The sequence below is a fragment of the Bos indicus x Bos taurus genome, chromosome 22, assembly GCF_003369695.1.
Source record: "Bos indicus x Bos taurus breed Angus x Brahman F1 hybrid chromosome 22, Bos_hybrid_MaternalHap_v2.0, whole genome shotgun sequence".
Taxonomy (NCBI): Eukaryota; Metazoa; Chordata; class Mammalia; order Artiodactyla; family Bovidae; genus Bos; species Bos indicus x Bos taurus.
Window position 1 is genome coordinate 45,766,485 of NC_040097.1, and position 18,566 is coordinate 45,785,050.

An 18,566-nucleotide genomic window follows, 5' to 3' on the forward strand; every position below is an offset into this window, starting at 1 on the left:
TCGCGGAATTCTGGGAATTGCAGTTTGCGTCCGATGGTTGCCGGCCCCTTCGACCCGGGGGATCCTGGGAGTTGTAGTTTGCTCCTGAAGAAGTGACGTTGCGCTTCGTGTTTTTCGGTGGTTAAGTCGTGCCCGACTGTTTGTGACCCCATGGATCCTCTATGCTCCTCTGTCCATGAGGTTCTCCAGGCAAGAATACAGGAGTGGGCTGCCATTTCCTTCTCCAGGTCGCTTGGTGTTAAGTTTATACAATTATGGGAGGCCCGATAATAAACTTAAATGCAAGTTTAAACCGACAAGCAATTGTCATTTATCAAATCAAAATACTACTTTCACGTGCCTTTAGAAATATATATAATACTGGGGGGGTGGGGCGCGGTTCTCAGGTGTTCAGTTCAGTTCAGTCGCACAGTCGTGTCCGACTCTTTGTGACCCCACGGACTTCCCTGTCCATCACCAACTCCCGGAGTCTGCTCAAACTCATGTCCATCCAGTCGGTGATGCCAGCCAACCATCTGATCCTCTGTTCTCCCCTTCTCCTCCTGTCTTCAGTCTTTCCCAGCATTAGTTAAAGAACCCGCCTGCCAATTCAGGAGACATAAGAGACGTAGATTCGATCCCTGGGTCAGGAAAATCCCCTGGAGAAGGGCATGGCAACCCATTTCAGTATTCTTGCCTAGAGAATCCCATGGACAGAGGAGCCTGGCGGGCTATAGTCCATGGAGTCGCAAAGATTTGGACACAGCATGCACACACACTGCAGGGGACTTAAAAAAGCACCATCCCTCTGCTCCAATCCCCCATCCCTACTCTCTCCCATCCCACAGACCTGCTCCTTAAGGACAACCATTCCCCACTTTGATGGCTGCTGCATATGACGTTTACCGATGACTGGCTGAGGTAGTGATTAAACAAACCTTCACATGTGATAAAATGACATAAACTATACACAACTTTATACTAATGTCAAAACCTGGTTTGGATAGTGTACTATAATTATGTAAAATGTAGCCATTGGGGGAATGAATCTGTAAATATTTCAAAATTGAACAGTGCAAGGGTTAATAGTCAGCCACCTGTTGCTCTGGCTAAGCCATGAGAAAATCACCATGGGAAAAGAATAAAAGCAAAATATAGCAATACAGCATAACCCAAATAAAAGTACATCGGGTTGATCAGTTGGGGTTGTCATGCCCTGCTAAGCTAAGGAAAAATATAGTGTGCACCTTGGAACACCGGGTCAGCGCAAGTTCAGAACACTGCTTGTGCACACACTAAGATGTTTTCCCAAGGCACATGCGGGTCTATGACCTTCAGCTAGGTGATAGCCCTTGTACAAGAAAATAACAAAGATAGTTTACAGTAACCAATAAAATGGGAGACACGACTGGGGACACAGGAGGCCGACTTCATCATAACACAATAGACACTTTCTGCTTGCCAAGACACTAAATAAAAGTGATGTGGCTCTGAGGAACAGGGCTCTTGACCCAAGAGGTCTTGAGTTCCCCAGTCCCATCTTTAAAACTTTAATTCTGTCTCTAGTTTCTTTTTCTCAAACTGCATCAACCAGTTTCAATCCCTACCTGAAGTGCTGGCTGCAGCAAAAAAGTTTTTTAAAAAGAAACAAAAAACAAACCACGGACATTACTTAGGTCCTCAGCTGTGCAGGACAGATTAAAAAACATCATGGACCATTTAAGAAATCATTAAAAGACAGTTTCAAAATAATATTCACTTAATGCTTGGAAGATATTTCATATTCAGTTCAGTCCCTCAGTCGTGTCCGACTCTTTGCAACCCCATGAACTGCAGCACGCCAGGCCTCCCTGTCCATCACCAACTCCCAAAGCCTACCCAAACTCATGTCCATTGAGTCAGTAATGCCATCCAACCATCTCATCCTCTGTCGTCCCCTTCTCCTCCCACCCTCAATCTTTCCCAGCATCAGGGTCTTTTCAAATGAGTCAGCTCATCACATCAGGGGGCCAAAGTATTGGAGTTTCAGCTTCAACATCAGTCCTTCCAATGAACACACAGGACTGATCACCTTTAGGATGGACTGGTTGGATCTCCTTGTAGTCCAAGGAACTCTCAAGAGTCTTCCCCAACACCACAGTTCAAAAGCATCAATTCTTCAGCGCTCAGCTTTCTTTATAGTCCAGCTCTTACATCCATACATGACTACTGGAAAAACCATAGCCTTGACTAGACGGACCTTTGTTGACAAAGTAATGTCTCTGCCTTTTAATATGCTGTCTAGGTTGGTCATAACTTTCCTTCCAAGAAGTAAGCATCTTTTAATTTCATGGCTGCAGTCACCATCTGCAGTGATTTTGGAGCTCCCCAAAATAAAGTCTCTCACTGTTTCCACTGTTTCCCCATCTGTTTGCCATGAAGTGATGGGACCGGACGCCATGATCTTAGTTTTCTGAACGTTGAGCTTTAAGCCAACTTTTTTTTTTTCCTCTTTCACTTTCATCAAGAGACCTTGATGAAGTTCTTCTTCACTTTCTGCCATAAGGGTGGTGTCATCTGCATATCTGAGGTTATTGATATTTCTCCCAGCAGTCTTGATTCCAGCTTGTGGGTCCTCCAGCCCAGCATTTCTCATGATGTACTCTGGATACAAGTTAAATAAGCAGGGTGACAACATACAGCCTTGATGTACTCCTTTTCCTATTTGGAACCAGTCTGTTGTTCCATGTCTAGTTCTAACTGTTGCTTCTTGACCTGCATACAGGTTTCTCAAGAGGCAGGTCATGTGGTCTGGTATTCCCATCTCTTTCAGAATATTCCACAGTTTATTGTGATCCACACAGTCAAAGGCTTTGGCATAGTCAATAAAGCAGAAATAGATGTTTTTCTGGAACTCTCTTGCTTTTTCCATGATCCAGCGGATGTTGGCAATTTGATCTCTGGTTCCTCTGCCTATTCTAAAACCAGCTTGAACATCTGGAAGTTCACGGTTCACGTATTGCTGAAGCCTGGCTTGGAGAATTTTGAGCATTACTTTGCTAGCGTGTGAGATGAGTACAATTGTGCCGTAGTTTGAGCATTCTTTGGCAATGCCTTTCTTAGGGATCGGAATGAAAACTATTATATTGTATTTAATTTTTAAAAGTACAAAAACAGTCAAAGTGACCTCTTTTTAAAAAGAGTATATTGTGCAAAACAGTCCAGAAGGATATCAGCCCATGACCTGTGTGGTGAGACTAAAGGTAATTTTTATTTTCATCTTGTTCATTATATATATATATATATATATATATATATATATACACACACACACACACACACACACACTCCTGGAATGAACATGTAGTTTAAAGTTTACATTGTTTTAGTTTTTAAAAAGCTCATAGGTTGAATTTATGGTTCTCAACAAGAAAGCCAGGGATGGTCTGCTGATGGAAGGAGGCACCAAGCAGCCCGGGCAAGCAGCCCATTACTGAAGATGGAGAGGGACTGGGTTCTGTCCAAGGCAGAGTTTTCTGGATAAGATCACAAAGGACATGGCCTGTGGGTCTCCTAGGACCAAGTTTGCAGACAAGGATGATGTTTCATTTTACAAGCCAGCCATGTTTTTAAAACTAGTCTGGTGTGGAGCACCAAAAAAAAAGTGCTTTGTTTACTGGTTGTTTGTTGTTGTTTAGTCATTAAGTCATGTCCGACTCTTTGTGACACCATGGACTGTAGCCTGCCAGGCTTCCCTGTTCATGGGAGTTTCCAGCAAGAATACTGGAGTGGGTTGCTATTTCCTTCTCCAGGGGATCTTCCCAACCCAGGGATTGAACGCACATCTCCTGTATTGGCAGGCAGATTCTTAACCACTGAGTCAATATCCTCCTATTTTAGTTGTCTAATACTGCATAAAAAATCTCCCCAAAATGCACTGGCTTAAAGCAACAATAATCATTTATTGTATCTCATAGTTTTTTGAGTCTAGAATCTAGAAGTGACTTTGCTGATTGGTTCTGCCTCAGGGTCTCTCATAAAGTTGCAATCGGATGTTGGCTGAGACTGCAGTCAGCTGAAAGCTGTGTGAGACTGGAGGATCTGCTTCCAAAAGGGCTGGTTCATATGGCTGGAAAGTTTTTCTTCTGCACGAGCCTCTTGAGTGACCCTGTGGCGAGGCAGTTCCCCAGAGCAACTGGTATAAGAGACTGAGGCAGAGGCTGAGGAGAGACCGAGACAGAGAACGCCTCTCATGACCTGGTCTCAGAGCCCTCAACGTGCTGTCCCATCTGCGTGTATTGGTCATGCAGGTTGATGCTGATTCAACGTGGAAAGAGACCAGGGAGGGGTGTGGATACTGAGCAACAAGGTTGCTTTAAGACCTTCCTGGAGACTGGCTACTATATAACAAGAGGTACCATCTGTTCAGTACCTAGTCTGTGCTTGGCTTTAGATGGAAATGATCTCATTTAATCCTCACCACAACCCTATGCAGTAGATTATGTATGTCCCCAATTTATAGATGGGAAAGGCTGAGAGTCATTAAACACTTTGCCTAGGGCCATGCTCCACCCAGGGCCAGGTGGAGACAGGGGATGAAGCCAGTTAGTGTGACTCCATTCAGGCCTCTCCACGCCCTCTCGGGCCTGGAAACCTCGACAACACTTTCCCCATCTCCCTCCTCACCGCCAAGTCATGTAAATTCCTGCCATGTTTATCCTCCCCCTCATTCCCTTGCAACTTTCCATCTACTGTCCTAATTCAGGATGATCCCCTAAAATAAAAGTTTGTTTTCTTTAATGCGTTTGTTAAATTAAGAGAGAAACTCTAGCAACCTCTATACTTCTACTGTGCATGCGTGCTCAGTCACTTCAGTTGTATCAGACTCTTCGCGATCTTAAACTGTAGCCCATCGGGCTCCTCTGTCCATGGGATTCTCCAGGCAAGAATACTGGAATGTGTTGCCATGTCCTTCTACTGTACTCAGTTTTAAACCCATGCATCTGCGGTATTACAATCTTTAAAAAGAATCTGCAGGCTCAGACCAAATGGTGAAACAGGAAGCCAAATAATCTCAATGGAATCTGTGCCCAGATCAGAAAACGAGACCAGGGCAGGCCCGGGAGAGCTGGATTAAGAGGAGAGGCGGAGAATGAGAGCCCTTCTACTCAGTCGTTAGTCCCAGGCTGATTTCTCTGGCTAAGGCCACAGAGTAAGGTTTTTGAGGGCTTGAAAAATATGCTTTTAGAAATTTAATCATTACTTTTCAGAAAACAGAATTGTTGTAAACCTTCTCCGGTGTATGTTTTTAATTCAAGGTTATATCTGCCCAGTTCACTGATGACATGTTACATCGTTTTGTTAATATTTGGGCTCACCAAGCCTGTTTGCTGAGGGGACATTCCACTTCTCCTCCCACAGAGAGCACTCCCCGCAGATAAGCAGGGGGTATAATCAATGGACATGAACTTGGGCAAACTCTGGGAGATGGTGAGGGACAGGGAAGCCTGGCATGCTGCAGTCCATGGGGTTGTGAAGCGTCGGACACGACTTGGCGACTGAACAACAACAAATAATCAGGGCTTTTGTGAGTCTCCCCTGCTGTATACTGACTTGTAGAGATAATTAAATGCTCCCGAGGGAAAAAGATAACTATAAAAAACACAGTTCAGTTGAGTTCAGTCGCTCAGTCGTGTCTGACTCTTTGTGACCCCGTGGACTGCAGCATGCCAGGCTTCCCTGTCCCTCACCAATTCCTGGAGCCTACTCAAACTCATGTCCATTGAGTCAATGATGCCATTCAACCATCTCATTCTGTCACCCCCTTCTCCTCCTACCTTCAATCTTTCCCAGCATCAGGGTCTTTTCTAATGAGTCGGTTCTTCGCATCAGGTGGCCAAAGTATTGGAGTATCAGCTTCAACATCAGTCCTTCCAAGGAATATTCAGGAATGATTTCCTTTAGGATGGACTGGTTGGATCTCATTGCAGTCCAGGGGACTCTCAAGAGTCTTCCTCCAACACCACAGTTCAAAAGCATCAATTCTATGGCATTCAGCTTTCTTATATTCCAGCTCTCACATCCATACATGACTACTGGAAAAACAATAGCCTTGACTAGATGGACCCTTGTTGACAAAGTAATGTTTCTGCTTTTTAATATGCTGTCTAGGTTGGAAAAGGAAATGGCAATCCACTCCAGTACTCTTGCCTGGAAAATCCCACGGACGGAGAAGCCTGCAGGCTACAGTCCATGGGGTCTCAAAGAGTCGGACACGACTGAGCAATTTCACTTCACTTCACTAGGCTGGTCATAGCTTTTCTTCCAGGAGCAAGCGTCTTTTAATTTCATGGCTGCAGTCACCACCTGCAGTGATTTTGGAGCCCCAAAAATAGTCTCTTACTGTTTCCATTGTTTCCCCATCTATTTGCCATGAAGTGATGGGACTGGATGCCATGATCTTTGTTTTCTGAATGTTAAGTTTTAAGCCAACTTTTTCACTCTCCTCTTTCACTTTCATCAAGAGGCTCTTTGGTTCTTCTTCACTTTCTGCCATAAGGGTGGTGTGATCTGCATATCTGAGGTTATTGATATTTCTTCCAGCAATCTTGACTCCAGCTTGTACTTCATCCAGCCCAGCATTTCGCATGATTTAGTCTGCATATAAGTTAAATAAGCAGGGTGACAATATACAGCCTTGACGCACTCCTTTTCATGTTTGGAACCAGTCTGTTGTTCCATGTCTGGTTCTAACTGTTGCTTCTTGACCAGCATACAGATTTCTCAGGAGGCAGGTCAGGTGGTCTGGTATTCCTATCTCTTGAAAAATTTTCCACAGTTTGTTGTGATCTACACGGTCAAAGGCTTTGGCATAGTCAATAAGGCAAAAGTAGATGTTTTTTCTGGAGTTCTTGCTTTTTTGATGACCCAGCGGATATTAGCAATTTGATCTCTGGTTCCTCTGCCTTTTCTAAATCCAGCTTGAACATCTGGAAGTTCACGGTTCACATACTGTTGAAGCCTGGCTTGGAGAATTTTGAGCATTGCTTTGCTAGCGTGTGAGATGAGTGCAATTGTGTGGTAGTTTGAACATTCTTTGGCATTGCCTTTCTTAGGGATTGGAATGAAAACTGACCTTTTCCAGTCCTGTGGCCACTGCTGAGTTTTCCAAATTTGCTGGCATATTGAGTGCATACTTTCACAGCATCATCTTTCAGGATTTGAAATAGCTCAGCTGGAATTCCATCACCTCCACTAGCTTTGTTCGTAGTGATGCTTCCTAAGGCCCAGTTGACTTCACATTCCAAGATGTCTAGCTCTAGGTGAGTGATCACACCATTGTGCTTATATAGGTCATGAAGATCTTTTTTGTATAGTTCTTCTGTGTATTCTAGTACCTTCCTGAAACTGAAGCTCAAATGATTGCCTTTAATAAACTTTCAGTTTTGGAAGAAGATGTAAAATTGCCAAATTCAGCATCATCCCATTCTTTCGTCTTCTCTCCCCCAACACTGCCCTTTTCCTTTTGCTCCTGCCAGTGACTGTTACCTAATTATCCTGCCCATCCAGGCTTCCAGAAGATTTTACTCTGAATGTGAGAGAGAAGCAAGGCACAGCAAATGCCTTTGCATAGAAAAAACAGTGCTTTCAGTACACATACCTGGGAAATGCCTAACTGAGCAAACTAGTCTCCCCACACCCTATACAATCATCCTAGGTCACTTGCTTGTCTTTCTCTGGTGTCTCATTTACTCAAATAGCTGCAGTCACCCCAGTGCTAGTGGTAAAGAACCCGCCTGGCAATGCAGGAGACAAGAGATGCAGGTTCGATCCTTGGGTTGGGAAGATCCCCTGGAGGAGGGCATAGCAACCCATTCCAGTATTCTTACCTGGAGAATCCCATGGACAGAGGAGCCTATGGGCTACAATGTATAGGGTGGTTTTCCCAGGTAGCACAGTGGTAATGACACTGCCAATGTAGGAGACACAAGAGGCATGGTTTTGATCCCTGGGTTGGGAAGATCCCCTGGAGTCGGAAATGGCAACCCGCTCCAGTATTCTTGCCTGGAGAATTCCATGGACAGAGGAGCCTGGCGTGCTACAGTGCACGGGGCCACAAAAAGTCAGACACGACTGAGCGGGCCTGTGCACACACACACACACACACCTTGAGTATGGCTGCTCCTAAGATCTCCAACCCAGTGATTTACTTCACTTTTTCCTGCCTGATGCCCTGAATTACTTGAAGGATAATTTTGCTGGAAACTACAGAGTTAAAAATAGGGACCAGTGGCAAAGTGAAATAAATCAGACATAGAAAGACAAATACTATATAACCTCACTTATATGTAAAATCCAGGACTCCCTCCCCCCCCCCCCAAAAAAAAAAACAAAAAAAACAGTAAGTTCCTAGACACAGAGAACAGACTGATGGCTGCCAGAGCCTGGGGCATGGAAGGTGGGTGAAATGGGTGAATGGAGTCAAAAGATACAAACCTCCAGTTATAAAATAAGTCATGAGGCTGTAATGTGCAGCATGGTGACTACAGTTAATAATACTGTACTGCATATTTGAAAGTTGCTAAGACAGTAGATCTTAAAAGTTCTCATCAAAAGAAAAAAATTCTGTAACTATGTATAGTGAGGCATATTAACTAGACTTATTGTGGTCATTTCACAATATATACAAATACTGAATCATTATGCTGTACACATGAAACTAATATAACTTTGTATGTCAATTATGCTTCAATAAAAAATTAATTAAATGCTAAAAATAGGGTAGGATGTAATATCTAGTAGATGACTTACCATCTGTGGTATGAGGGAAGAGGTACTATCGTACACTACAGAGGAGAATATAAATCAATGTGAATAAGTTAGGGACTACATTGGGCTATTAGCAGCAGAGGGCAGCCTATACATACACACAGTCGCTAAGTTGGGTCCGACTCTTGCGGCCCCATGAACTGTATCCCACCAGGCTCCTCTGTCCATGGGATTCTCCAGGCAAGAATAATGGAGTGGGTTGCCATTTCCTTCTCCAGGGGATCTTCCTGATCCAGGGATTGAACCCAGGTCTCCTGCATTGCAGGCAGATTCTTTACCTCTTTACTGACTGAGCTACAAGGGAAGGCTGGTGTAGTTTAAAACAACTAAGACTTTGTTTGCTGAAGTCTGAGAAACAGCCCAGAGCTGTTTGAAAGCTCTAACAGGGCTTTCAAGGACCCAGACTCATTTGGCCTTCTTGATTCCCCATCCTTAGTACATATCACCTAACCTCAAGGTCATAAGAAGGCTGCTGCAGCTCCTACATCACAACAGAGATCCATATAGGAAGAGGAAAAAGAACAGGAAGCAAAAAAAGACTTTCCTGGAAGTCTCATTCAAAACTTCCACTTACATCTCATTGGCCACTCCATCAGCATGGAAGACCCCCAAATGTAATGTTTTTATTATTAAGGGAGTTAGAGTGAATGGATATTGGGTAGATTATTTGCAGTCCCTGCCATGAGATGCAGCCTTTTTGGAGGACAATTCACAAACAGCTATCAAAATTTAAAAATTTAAATATACTTACCTTGACTCACAAATCCCCCTGCTAGAAATTTATACTGTAGATGTGTTCTCATATATGTGCAACTGCTTACACACCACAAGTGGTTTCTTCCAGCAGGAAAGAATTCAGGGACATGCATTTTCACTAAGTTTAATGTCTCAGTGAACGTCAGGCTCTGACCCATAAGTTTAGCAAGTTCTCTTTCCAAGGAGGAGGTGGGTAGAGACAGGGAGCAGGAGAGTAGGTCAGGGCGGGGGTGGTGGTGGTGGTGGTGTCCATATCTTAGCCAAAGCAGTGAAGTGGATAGGAATCTGCCTTCCAGTGCAAAGTACATGGGTTCGATTCCTGATCTGGGAAGATTTTATATGCTGCAGAGCAACTAAGCCCATGAGCCACAACCACTGAGCCCAGGTGCTGCAGTTACTGAAACCCAAGTGCCTAGAGCCCATGCTCTGCAACAAGAGAAGCCACTGCAATGAGAAGCCTGTGCACCCCAACTCAAGAGTAACCCCTGATTCCGCAACTAGAGAAATTCTGCGCACGGCAATGAAGACCCACCCAGCACAGCCAAAACTAAATAAAATAAATATATATATATTTTTAATTGGAAGTGTTCCTCTTTCATTTTTCTTCCTGTGGTCCATTTCACTTCTCCTGGAGTGTCTTTCTGTGAAAATGACTAACTTCACTTACCACTGACTCTATCTAGGGCAACCTCTGGATGAGCCAGCCCTTCATGGGACTCCAGAGTTGTCTGTCGTCCTTGACTTGGTTTCTGCTGTGTACCTCCATCTGCTTCACCAATTTTTGATCCACTGTCCAGAGGCAGTATGACTGAAGAATGCATTACATACAGGTGAAGCCTCAGAAATTCAGCAAGACGGATAACGGCTCTGCCTTGCAAGGATGCCCCGGGTGAGCTCACTTGCTTAGTTACCCAATGAGACTATTTTTTTTCTTTTCAGACTACCTAAACAATCCATGGCATACCACATACAAATTCTAGCCAGAGAATATCTGCTGACGAGGACAGTACTTGATTGGCGGAGGTCCAGCTACAGGCAAGTTGAGTTTCACCCAGACGCTATGTGGAACAGCCCTGCTCACAGATGGGAGTCTCCCACTGAAGCTCAGGGGAGCTCTGGGTCTCTGCTTCTACAGGGGGAAGATCAGACTTCAACAGTTCCCTTCCTTCAGCAAATACTCTGTGCAATACGTCATTTGGGATATGTATCAGCGTTCAGGGTGGATCTTCAGTGTGTGTTTTCAGACTATATAACCTCAGAGAAGGCATCTGGGCCAAGTTCCATTCATCAAAGACAAGGCTGAAGGCTTGCTGGCTTTGCTTCCTTTAATTTTGGAAAAACCCTTCTAGCCTGACTAAATCTACCTGATTCATAGCCAAGCAGGAAGGGGACAATCATCTGAAAGACATTCTAAAGAATTCTGGAGGAAAATGTCTGTCTGTCCTGCTCTCATCAGACTGCTATCACCCACTCTCTAGTTCACAGGAGAAACTGCCAGTCCTGGGCCTGATTTGAGGTGGGAGAGTGGAGGCCAGACCCTTGAACTTACTGTGTTCCGTACTTTGTTCTTCTGTCAAGAACTTGATCCTGGCTTGTGAAAGAAACATTTTGCAAGAGCAGGAAGAGTACCAAGGCTGATGTCAGCAATATGACCTGAAGGGCAGGTGATCTGTCTCACTGGCATGTGAAGGGTCATCACGCACTGAGAAGGGAGATCGTTCCTGAAGATGAGGGAGGAGAATTCTTGAAACAAATCAAAGACAGCTTGTTGGAGCAGAAAAGCCATTCCATTCCTGGGGCAGGGAAGGAAATCCAATACAGCCTCCTCGTTTCCCACTCCTGCCTGTAGGGTTTGCACAGAGAGCTCCCTCCTTTGTTCCTTCTCCAACGTCAGACTTCTGAAGCCCAGGGAACACACTGGATGCTGCATAGATGATTTGGATCATCCCCACCTACAGGAATCTGTCACTCCCCTATGACCTTCATTTGCTGTATCATTCTCTTAAGTCGGGTTCCTCCAAAATAAGAATTTGAGGGAAAGCAGTTTGAGAGACAATACGAGGAAGCTCTAGCCAAGGGCTGGGGAAGTGATACAGGGAGGTAACAAAGATAATATCGGGGAATTATTAATCACACCACCACTGTGGGAATCAGTGGCTGGGTCCCACTGGCGAGCTCTGAAGACTGAGGAGAATCTGCCTCCCAGTCATCTTGTGTGAGAGGGGTGCGAATGGAGGCTTTTACTCTTCATCTCCTGTCCGTTTTGCAGGAACTGCTTCTAGGAGTCTCAGAACCTCCTTCTGCACCACATCTGTGGAGAAGGACCTCAGATGGAGAATCCCAGGCACTTTTCTCAAGAAGCTTTCACTGTACCAGGGCTGGGGTGGAGGGCTGAGGGGCTGTGGACAGCCTCCGCTGTGCTTTTCCTTCTTTATTCACTCGCTCATCGCCCTGTATGGAGCCCTGTGCCAGATCCTGGAGCTGCAGTGGAGAACAAGGCAGACACTATCTGCCATCCCCTGGAGCTTAAAGTCCAGCGGAGAAGTCCAATGCTGATTAAATAAGCATGCAAAGATGTAAAAAAAATCAGTGAAAAGGAAGGTAGAATAAAAGAACTGAGAGCTCTGGGAAAGGACGGCAGGAAAACATATTCTGGTTGGAGATGTCATGGAGGACTTCTTTGAGGAGGATGTGAGAGTTATCTAACTAGAGATGGCAGAGATATGGGAAAAGAATTTCAGGCAGAAGAAATAGCATATGCAAAGGCCCTGAGGCACCAGAGACCATAGTAATAAAGCTAGAGGTCAAAGAGCAACAGGAGGAGTTGGAGGTACCTAAAGCTGAAGAGGGGAGCATGAAACATACCATGCAGTGCTGTGTCAGCTGTGCTCAAGCCAGAGCTGTGCTCTATTCTGGAGCAGTGGGAGCCACTGAAGATTGTTAAGCTAGGAAGTGATGTAATCAGACTTTAAAATTTAAGAGAGAGTTTTTTTTTTTAAAAAAAGAAAAGATAGCTGTTGGGCAGAGAGTGTGTCAGAGTGAGAAGAGTGGGAGAAGTCATGAAGTCAAGAGCTGAAGTTAGGATTTCTGCTCCAGTCCAGAGTAACAGGGACTGGATTTATCCTCTAGCCTGAAATAGTTATAAAATTGGACAAAGCATATGAAACATTGGTTTTGAAAACCTCAGGCATGCTTAATGATGCACAGTGAGAATAAAATATGCAGAGTTTACAATTTCCCCATCTTACTGCACGGAGAGTTTCTAGCCCACAGGGCCAAAGAAAAGAAAACGAGGCTGAGTTCTGAGTTGAAAGAGCTGAAAGTCTTGGTAGTCAGAGTAGCCGGAGTTCAAAGGGCAGAGTACTGGAGAACAGAGATCTCAAACAAAGTTCCAGCCATAATGATGCCACGTGCAACATCACAGATGGACCTAGAGATGACCATGCTAAGTGAGGTCAGACAAAGACAAGTCCATCACTTATATGTGGAACCTAAAAAAGAAAAAGACACAAATGAACTTATTGACAAAACAGGAATAGCTTCACAGAGAAAGCAAACTCCTGCTTACCAAAGGGGAAAGGGGGAGAGGGATAAACTGGGAATTGGGGATTAATGGATACACACTGCTGCTGCTGCTGCTGCTAAGGCGCTTCAGTCGTGTCCAACTCTGTGCGACCCCATAGACAGCAGCCCACTATGTAAAATAAACAAGGATCATCTGTATAGGCATTCAATATCTTGTAAAAACCTGTAAAGGAACTATCTGAAAATGAAAAAATATATATGCATATATCACTTTGCTATATTCCTGAATCACTGTAAATCAATGATCAGATCAGATCAGTCGCTCAGTCGTGTCCGACTCTTTGCGACCCCATGAATTGCAGCACGCCAGGCCTCCTTGTCCATCACCAACTCCCGGAGTTCACTCAGACTCACGTCCATCAAGTCAGTGATGCCATGCAGCCATCTCATCCTCTGTCGTCCCCTTCTAAAAAATAATAAAATATACCGTATTGGTGTTTTTCTTTCTGGCTTACTTCACTCTGTATAATCAGCTCCAGTTTCATCCACCTCATTAGAACTGATTCAAATGTATTCTTTTTAATGGCTGAGTAATACTCCATTGTGTATATGTACCACAGCTTTCTTATTCATTCATCTGCTGATGGACATCTAGGTTGCTTCCATGTCCTGGCTATTATAAACAGTGCTGCGACAGTATACTAATGCATATATATGGAATTTAGAAAGATGGTAACGATAACCCTGTATGCGAGACAGCAAAAGAGACACAGATGTATAGAACAGTCTTTTGGACTCTGTGGGAAAGGGAGAGGGTGGGATGATTTGGGAGAATGGCATTGAAACATGTATAGTATCATATGTATAGTATCATATATGAAACAAATCACCAGTCCAGGTTTGATGCAGGATACAGGATGCTTGGGGCTGGTGCACTGGGATGACCCAGAGGGATGGTCCAGGGAGGGAGGTGGTAGGCGGGTTCAGGATGGGGAACACGTGTACACCCATGGCGGATTCATGTTGATGTATGGCAAAACCAATACAATATTGTAAATTAATTAGCATCCAATTAAATAAATTTAAATTTTTAAAAATCACAAATAAAAATTAAAATAATAAAATAATCAAATAAAGGGGAAAAAAAGAAAGTTCCAGAGCTCAGGAGAGGGTCCCCCCCCTAAATTTTTGGTTGAATATTGATCAGTGTATGTATATGAGGAAACTCCCAAAGGCCAAAGAAAGAACCACCTAAAGGGATTGGAGGGAAGAGTGCCCAGAGCTCTCATGGGGCTGAGAGATTTCAAACCTCCCTCCGAATAATTAGTACAACAAGAGAAGATACAATCACTGACAAGTAAAAGACTTGAATATGTAAGTAAAAATGTAGAAGATTAATCAGTAAAGATGTAGAAGACAACCAATTTGATCTAACTGATATGTAAATAATACCCCCAAATAGTAGAATATTCATTTTTTCAAATGCACACAGACCATTTATCAAGTCAGACAATATTTTGGTGCATAAAATAAGTTAATAAACTTAAAAGGATTCACGTTAAAAGTAGGTTCTCTCACCAAAGTGAAATTAAATTGGAAACCAATGACGGAAACATACTGGGAAAATTCCCCAATTTTTGAAAACTAAATAACACATTTATAATTAATTCATGGATCAAAAAGTAAATTAGAAAATGTGAATGAATGAAAACAATAACCCAACATTCTAAATTTGTGAGATGCCACTAACAGTAAAGAGCAATTTATAGCACTAAAGGCCTAGGCGTTTTAAAAAAAGTTTTCAGATTGATGACTTCAGTGTCTACCTTGAAAAACTTAAAGAAAAAAAAAAGTACAAATTAAACCAAGAGTAAGCAGATTAGAAGGAAATTATAGATCAGAAGAGCAGTAGAAATAGGAATAGAAAACGGAAAAACAAGAGAGAAAAACCAGTGAAAATATGAATAAAATTGATAAGCCTTTAGCAAAACTGAGCAGTATAAAAACAAAAATGAAAAGATTACCAATACTATGAGAGAGGTGACATCATACAGATTTCACAAATATTAAAAGACTGATAAGCAAAAGTTGGGATTTCCTGGCAGTGCAGCGGCTAAGACTCCACACCCCCAGCACAGGAGGCCTGGGTGCAATCTCCGGTCAGGGAATTAGACCCCACATGCCACAACTAACGATCCCACGTGGCACAGCTGAAAATTTCTCGCTTGCCACAGTGAGCTAAGACCGGGCACAACCAAATAAATATAGTCTTAAAATAAGGGAGAGTTATGAATAACTTAATGTCAATAAGTTAAAAACCATAAAAACTTGAAAGATAAAAAAGTATCAAAATTCTAGAAGAACAACTTGGAAAACCCTATAAAATATGAGAGAAATATTAATAATTGGACCTAATCAAAACAAAAAAACTTTTACTCTTCAAAAGTCACTGTTAAGAACATGAAAAAGCAAGCCACAGATTGAGAGAAAATATTTGAAAACATACATTTGACAATGGACTTGTATTTAGAATATATGTATGCATGCTCAGTTGCTTAGTCATGTCCAACTCTTTGTGACCCCATGGACTGAAGTTCCTCAGGCTTCTCTGTCCATGGGATTCTCCAGGCAAGAATACTGGAGTAGATGGGCATTTCCTCCTCCAGGGGATGTTCCCGACCCAGGGATTGAACGCACATCTCCATCTCCTGCATTGGCAAGAGGATTCTTTACCGCTGTGCTACCTGGGAAGCCTTTTTAAACATAAAACATGATACCATAAAACTCCTAAAGAGACCACTGGCAAAATATTCTCTGACATAAATCATACCAATGTTTTCTTAAGTCAGTCTCCCAGGCCAATAGAAATAAAAATAAACAAATGCAACCTAATCAAACTTATAAGTTTTTGTACACCAAAGAAAACCATAAAAAAAATGAAAAACCTATGAACCGGGAGAAAATATTTGCAAATGATGCAACTGACAATGGCTTAGTTTCCAAATATATACCAATAGCTAATATACCTCAACAATAACAAAAATAACCCAATCAAGAAATGGCAGAAGACCTTAAAGAACTTTCCTCCAAAGAAAACATATAGATGGCCAAGAGGCAAATTAAAAGATGCTCAACATTACTAATTATTAAAGAAAGAAATGCAAATCAAATAAATCTACAGTGATATATCACCCACACCAGTCAGAACAGCCATCATTAAAAAGTCTACAAATAACATGCTGGAGAGGGTGGGGAGAAACGGTAAACCTCCTACACTTGTTGGTGGGAATGTAAATTGGAACAGCCACTATGGAAAACAGCATGGGGCTTCAAAAACTAAAAAGAGTTGCCATATGATCCAGCAATCCCACTCCAGGGATTCACATAAAACTATAATCTCAAAAGATACATGCACCCTAGTGTTCATAGAAGCATGATTACAATAGGCAAGAGATGGAAAAAATCTAAGTGCCTATCATTAGGTGATTGGTTTAAGAAGATGTGATAAATAAAGGCAATGGAATATTATTCAGACATAAAAAAAGAATGAAATATTTCCATTTGCAGCTACAAATGGACCTAGACAATATTATACTTAGTGAAGTAAGCCAGAGAAGGAAAGATAAATATTATTTCCCTTATATGTGGAATCTAAAAAATAATACACAAAAGAATCTACATACAAAACAGAAACAGATATCGTAAACATAGCAGACACAGTAAGTAAACTTACAGATATAGTAAACAAACTTACGGTTACCAAAGGGGAAAGGAGATGGGGAAGGATAAACTTGGGATTAACAGATACAAACCTTTATACATAAAACATGTAAACAACAAGGATTTACTGTATAACACAGGGAATAATATTCAGTATCTTATAATAACCTATAATGGGAAAGAAGCTGAAGAAAAAAATACATATAACTGAATGACTTTGTTGTATACCTGAAATCAACACAATATTGAAGGGTAGTAAATCAACTACCCTTCAGTAAAAAATAAAAATTAAAAATAGCTTTCCCTATCAGATGAATAAAAACAATAAGTCTGAGAATATCAAGTGATGAGAGGTGCAATGAAACAATTAGTCCCCTACCCTCTGGTTAGGAATGTAGACTGTCACCACCATTTTGAAAGGAATTTGGCAGTTTCTCTGAAAATAAAGAATGCCCATTAGCCCATTTCTGCTAATGCAGAAATCCACTCATGGAAATATAGACGGCAGAAATACCTGCACATCATGCAAAGATGTTCGTGGCAGCATTGTCCAGAATTGGTGAAAAGTTAGAGCCATCTAAACGTTCGTCATGATGAGAACAGCTAAATGAAATATAACATGCCCCTGCATGGAAGTTCCTTGAGGTCATAAGAACGAACCGGGTCAACTAGACCGCAAGTGCAGAACATAGTGTTCGGCTGCAAGTTCGTTAAGGAAGTGCCAAAGTAACGTCCCTCCGGACGCTCTCACTTTTTATCTTGTACGCTTCTATTATTTATGAATTTATTTTTAGTGAGCATGTATTACTTTTGCAATTCTTAAAACATAAATGAACAAAAATTGAACAGCTATAAGGCTATAGAGACAAAAGGCTCAGGGTTCCATTTCTAGGAGCTGAGTTCACCTTCAGCCAGAGCGGTTCTGGGCCACAAGTACAATTCAGTAAAGATCCTTGATGAGGCTCATATCACGTGTGGGCAGGTCCACATACCAGGCATACATACCCACACACACACACACACACACACACACAGAGTTGTCCAGCTCTGCGTGTGCACGTGCAGTGCATGATTTTACAGTATCTGGAGCAGTTCATAGAACATTCTTGTGTATTTATTGGTGCAAGAGAATAAGCAGCCAGCTGAGCTGGCAGCAAAGAACGTGATGAGATTGAAAACCCAACACCCACCACCTCCTCCACCAGCCCAAGCATGCGACACATCCCACGGCGTCCATGGTGCCCTCCTGGTTTCTGACTTTTCCCTTTTGTCTTCGAGACATTTTCAACACAAGAAATTGTAGCCATGAGGATGGGCGCTTATCCCCTCAGGTCGTGTAGTGAGTGACTCGCCTGCGGTGAGGCGAGAGTCCCGCCAGGACGGGGAGGGGGTGGGGTGGGCGGGGCTTACGAGTCCCTCCAGGACGTGGGGTGGGGCCCGAAAGGCCTCGGGTTGGATGGGCGGGGCTTAGGGGCCTTCATCCGGGAAGACTGTCAGGTTGTGCGTCCGGATGTGGTGCAGCAGGACCTGTGCTCGCTGCTCCAGGGTCTGGAGGACTTGCTGCAGGCCCTGTCGCCCACCTTGGCTCTCCCAGAATACTGGGTCCATCTGCAGCGACTTGAGCAGCATATTCTGTAGACACCCTGATTCCAGAACCTTCATGACTGGCTCAGGAAACCTGGAGGAAGGTCCCCCAGCCCCGGAAAGAAAAGAAGGGCAAAAGCCAGCTTAGAGAGTTTCCATGAACTTGCACAGCTGAGGACCCACAAAGTCCCGGG

The 18,566-nt window shown here is 43.1% G+C and overlaps 1 protein-coding gene across 1 annotated transcript in view; it reads right to left on the reverse strand.

Annotated features, from left to right (window-relative positions):
* Positions 1 to 17,880: 17,880 nt before the first annotated feature.
* Positions 17,881 to 18,566, reverse strand: part of GASK1A (golgi associated kinase 1A) — a 53,889-nt gene continuing 53,203 nt past the window's right edge. The window contains exon 5 of the mRNA XM_027523215.1: positions 17,881 to 18,466. Coding sequence (XP_027379016.1) covers positions 18,256 to 18,466 — 211 coding nt within the window. The 3' untranslated portion in view covers positions 17,881 to 18,255. The remainder of the gene's footprint in view (positions 18,467 to 18,566) is intronic.